The sequence below is a fragment of the Camellia sinensis genome, chromosome 3 (assembly GCF_055761805.1).
Source record: "Camellia sinensis isolate YWXY chromosome 3, ASM5576180v1, whole genome shotgun sequence".
Classification (NCBI taxonomy): domain Eukaryota; kingdom Viridiplantae; phylum Streptophyta; class Magnoliopsida; order Ericales; family Theaceae; genus Camellia; species Camellia sinensis.
In genome coordinates, this window is record NC_138963.1 from 30,977,777 (window position 1) to 30,981,337 (window position 3,561).

General features: G+C 33.8%; 1 protein-coding gene across 4 annotated transcripts; it reads right to left on the bottom strand.

Moving 5' to 3' along the window:
* On the bottom strand, positions 1-3,561 carry LOC114277131 (E3 ubiquitin-protein ligase RZFP34). 4 transcript variants are annotated; one of them, XM_028218973.2, is made up of 13 exons: positions 3,258-3,561; positions 3,034-3,141; positions 2,793-2,880; positions 2,485-2,544; positions 1,909-1,941; positions 1,636-1,713; positions 1,504-1,547; positions 1,191-1,231; positions 954-1,036; positions 780-871; positions 612-681; positions 476-517; positions 1-383 (listed from the first exon to the last, which is right to left on the bottom strand). In XM_028218973.2, exons 2-13 carry the CDS (start codon positions 3,120-3,122, stop codon positions 231-233), a joined length of 873 nt encoding a protein of 290 aa, XP_028074774.2. In that variant the 5' UTR covers positions 3,123-3,141; positions 3,258-3,561; the 3' UTR covers positions 1-230. The 4 variants fall into 4 exon arrangements, with proteins under 4 accessions (XP_028074774.2, XP_028074776.2, XP_028074775.2 ...); XM_028218975.2 differs by lacking the exon at positions 2,485-2,544 and having other exon boundaries at positions 3,258-3,549; XM_028218974.2 differs by lacking the exon at positions 476-517 and having other exon boundaries at positions 3,258-3,546.

The window sequence follows — 3,561 nt, forward strand, 5'->3', positions numbered from 1 at the left end:
GATCAGCAAGTGAAACTAAGAATCAGTAAATAATCAAAGAACAACATGCTTGCCCACCCTTCATGTCTCAAATGAATCTGGCCTCTGAATACTAGCAAACAAATGAAAACTACAATTGAATCAGTAAATAATAATCAATGAACAACATGCCTGCCCTTCCCTCATGTCTTGAATGAGCTTGGTAAATCACCGAGCAGAAATTCTTTACCCCGTTTAATTTTTAGATGAAATCATCTCACCATCTCCTCAACTCCTGATGAGCACGAAGCAGGGCCTCCTCGTGTCTGCTTTGTATTGTAAGAGTTGCATTTTACACACTTATGTGCCACAATGTGAAAATTTACCTCAGATGTCTCTCCACAGTCATTGCAGAGGATCCAAACCTAATCAGTTGCAACACCAAATTGTTAATACGCGGAATGACAAAGTCAGAGATACGCAGAGTTGCAGATTAGCTATCATATGACATCTTTACCATCTTATTTTTGTACAATTGAGGCATGGGTGTCAAAGCAACCTGAATTTTTTTTGTTGAATAGGTCAGTCGGGATACAACCCACGTTGCAAATAAATACAATTAAGGTAAGTATAGCATGATATCATTGGTATACCTCGTGATCAAGCCTTTGCCACACTTGAGACATGTCGCAATATGATTTTGAACAAACGGGGCATGAATACCTGCAAACTTGAGTTAATATGAAAGGTATTTGCAGAGAAATATGAGTTTATTTAAATAAGGAAAATAATATAGTTGCTCTATTTTCTCATTTACTTACTGGAAATGCTGTTCCAGCTCCTTCACGCATTGCAAGTGTATAGTGTGCCCACAAGGCAAGACTGTGATGTCTTTTGTTGTCTCAAAAAGATACTGCACAAAGAAATGGATCAACTTAGCATGAACAAACAGTTTGCAGATCTATTGTTCCCTTTTAAGTTGTTTTTAAGTTTACCTCAAAACAAACAGGGCAATTATGGTGCATTGCTTTTTCTATGCAGATATGCGAATCCTTCATCAACCTTGAATAGCAACAACCTGAAGTAGAAAGAACAAATTTCCCAAAGCCATCACTTCATGAACAACTTTTTTGTAGTTTTTTTGTTATTTTTCCCAACAGAAAGAATGATAAAACAACCATGAACAACAGAAAAGAAAAGGGTACACAAATGCTATTCATATAGGTGCTTACCACATTTATTACAATGGAAAAAGTTCTCTTTGCCTCCAGTTCTGAGATTTGAAAACATAACAAAAATTAATTAGATAAAATGGAATTCATTAAGAAAGTAACTATTTAAAGTACTTTAAGATGGTGTAGCCAAATTAAAAATATATATATATAAAAAAATTGAATGCATTATGAAGGAAAATAAAAACTAACTAAAATGCATTATAAGGGAAGTTAGAAAAGAACGAAACCAGAAGAAAGAAGGGGGTGCAGAAAAAATATGAACTGTAACAGAAATGAAAAGAAAATGGAATAACATGATAAAGATTTTAACCTGCAGATTCCACATTTATCACAATGGTATTGATTCTTCGAAACCTAGAGATAGAAATCGTGTTGTTTAAGCAAGTATATAATAACTAGGCTTGAATTTTTTTTTTAAACAAATTCTAACAAAGAGGCTTACATCATCGTCAAAAAATTTGCATTTTGAGCAATAATACTTCCCCATGCAAACCCCACACTGGATGCAGTTTTGTTGAACCTGAAACGAGAAGGTAGAAAGCTTAAAACCCATTGCATGAATTTTACTTTATTCCCACAATTTTCTTGGCCTTTTGATAAATGTAGCCCATATGGGAAAAGCATTGCTCGCTTTCTACCTTGTTACTAGAAAAAAATAATAATTCTAGTGCTTTTACTTTTATCATTATGTAAGCTTTTCAGCAAGGAGACTTACATCTTGTTCTGTGTGACACAATGAGCAGATGACCTGAATACAAATATAGAGCACACACAAATTTAGATTAGTGTTTGAATTCTATGTTATAATCACTACAAACATTAAGTATATATGTAAAAATAAATAAATAAATAAATAAATAGAAGAAAAAGAAACCCGGGTTGCAAAATATGCAGAAAAAGATATGAAAAGTAACCAAGGAAAGAAACAAGAGATGGTTGATGAAACCTTATCCACAGGGAGTTGCATCTTGTGATTTAATTTAACCCCTATCGTTTCCAGGCAAAACTACATTTTCAAAGACCAAATGTTGTATCACAGAATCCATGGGATCCCAAAATAGCCCCAAAAAATAAGATTCCCATTTTCAGCACACCCCCCCTAAAAAAAAGAAAAAAAAGAAAGAGGGTAATAACAAAAAAATATGATATTTTCCCTTTCTCCTTATTTGTCTCTTAGTCACAACATCAAAAATAGGACGAAACAAAATGAACTACAGAACAGAATTCACAGGTCAATACATGTATTATGGAGTATAATTGTGACAAACAAGAAAGAGAATAACACACTAACCCTTTTTAATTCATGCCGAGGAATGTCATGCCGATTCAGAGGATTAACTTCAAGCGAATTCTGTTTGAAAATACCAAATCAATTTTTTTTTTTTTTTATGTTTTAGTTTGGTTTTGAATACATAAAGAAACTAAAACTACCAACACGAATTTCATGCCAATTGAGATGATCAATTTCTAGCAAATTATGTTAAAAAATACCATGAAATTACTTCTTTTTTTTTTTTGGCAGGACAAAAACAAACTAAAACTAACAACATTAGTAGTAGCAGTAATATTACTTGAAAAAACTTTAAAAAATTAAAAGACCTTGGATTCATTATGGCAATGCCTGCAATCAAATATCCCATCACAACAAGGTGCTCTGATCTTGCATCTCCTTCTGTAATGTGAGCACCTGACAATTATATATACACAAATATATATTATGTCCAAATTTTAACAGAAAAAAAAAAAAGAAAAAAAAAAAGGACAGAGAATCTAAACAAACAAATAGGTTAGAAATTGTAAATATTTAAAAAAAAAAAATTAAAAAAAATTAAAGAATTACCCAAAACTTCCAGATCCCATCTCCATCAAAGACTCATCTTCCGACCCATGAGAGGTGTTGCTCATCTGGGGATCCAAACCATTCTCCATTTCTGGGTACGCCCAAAATCTACATCAAACCCACATCATAAAAAGCCAAATTAAGATTAGGATATGCAAATACCAAAACCAGTATAAATCATATATAACAACAAAAAAAATGGGAAAAAAGAGATAAAATCGGACCCAGAAAGCTGAGAAAAAAATGGGATTTTGTGGGAGAGGTGAGGAGTATGAGAGAAACGAAGAGTCCAAGGCTATTAGGTAGCCTTGTGATTGTGAATAAGGGGGGTAGATTTGAGGAAGACGACAAGCCCTCCATTGCTAATAAGCTCCAAGTTCGGTAATAATTTGGAAATTACAGATCGACCCCGGTTTCACCACTGTTTCTTTCACTCACACCCTCCTGCTGTCTCTCTCTCTGTCTCTCTCTCTCGTAGATGATGACGAGGCAACAAGCCATCGTTTGCCGGCCAATCCAATTATTAAC

Bases quoted from the DNA above. Each gene is read 5' to 3' on its own strand.
- LOC114277131 (XM_028218973.2), bottom strand. From the start codon at position 3,122: ATGGAGAATGGTTTGGATCCCCAGATGAGCAACACCTCTCATGGGTCG. The intron at 2,881-3,033 runs GTAATTCTTTAA...TATAATTGTCAG, and splicing joins ATGGGATCTGGAAGTTTTGG to GTGCTCACATTACAGAAGGA. The intron at 518-611 runs GTATACCAATGA...AAAAAAATTCAG, and splicing joins GGCAAAGGCTTGATCACGAG to GTTGCTTTGACACCCATGCC.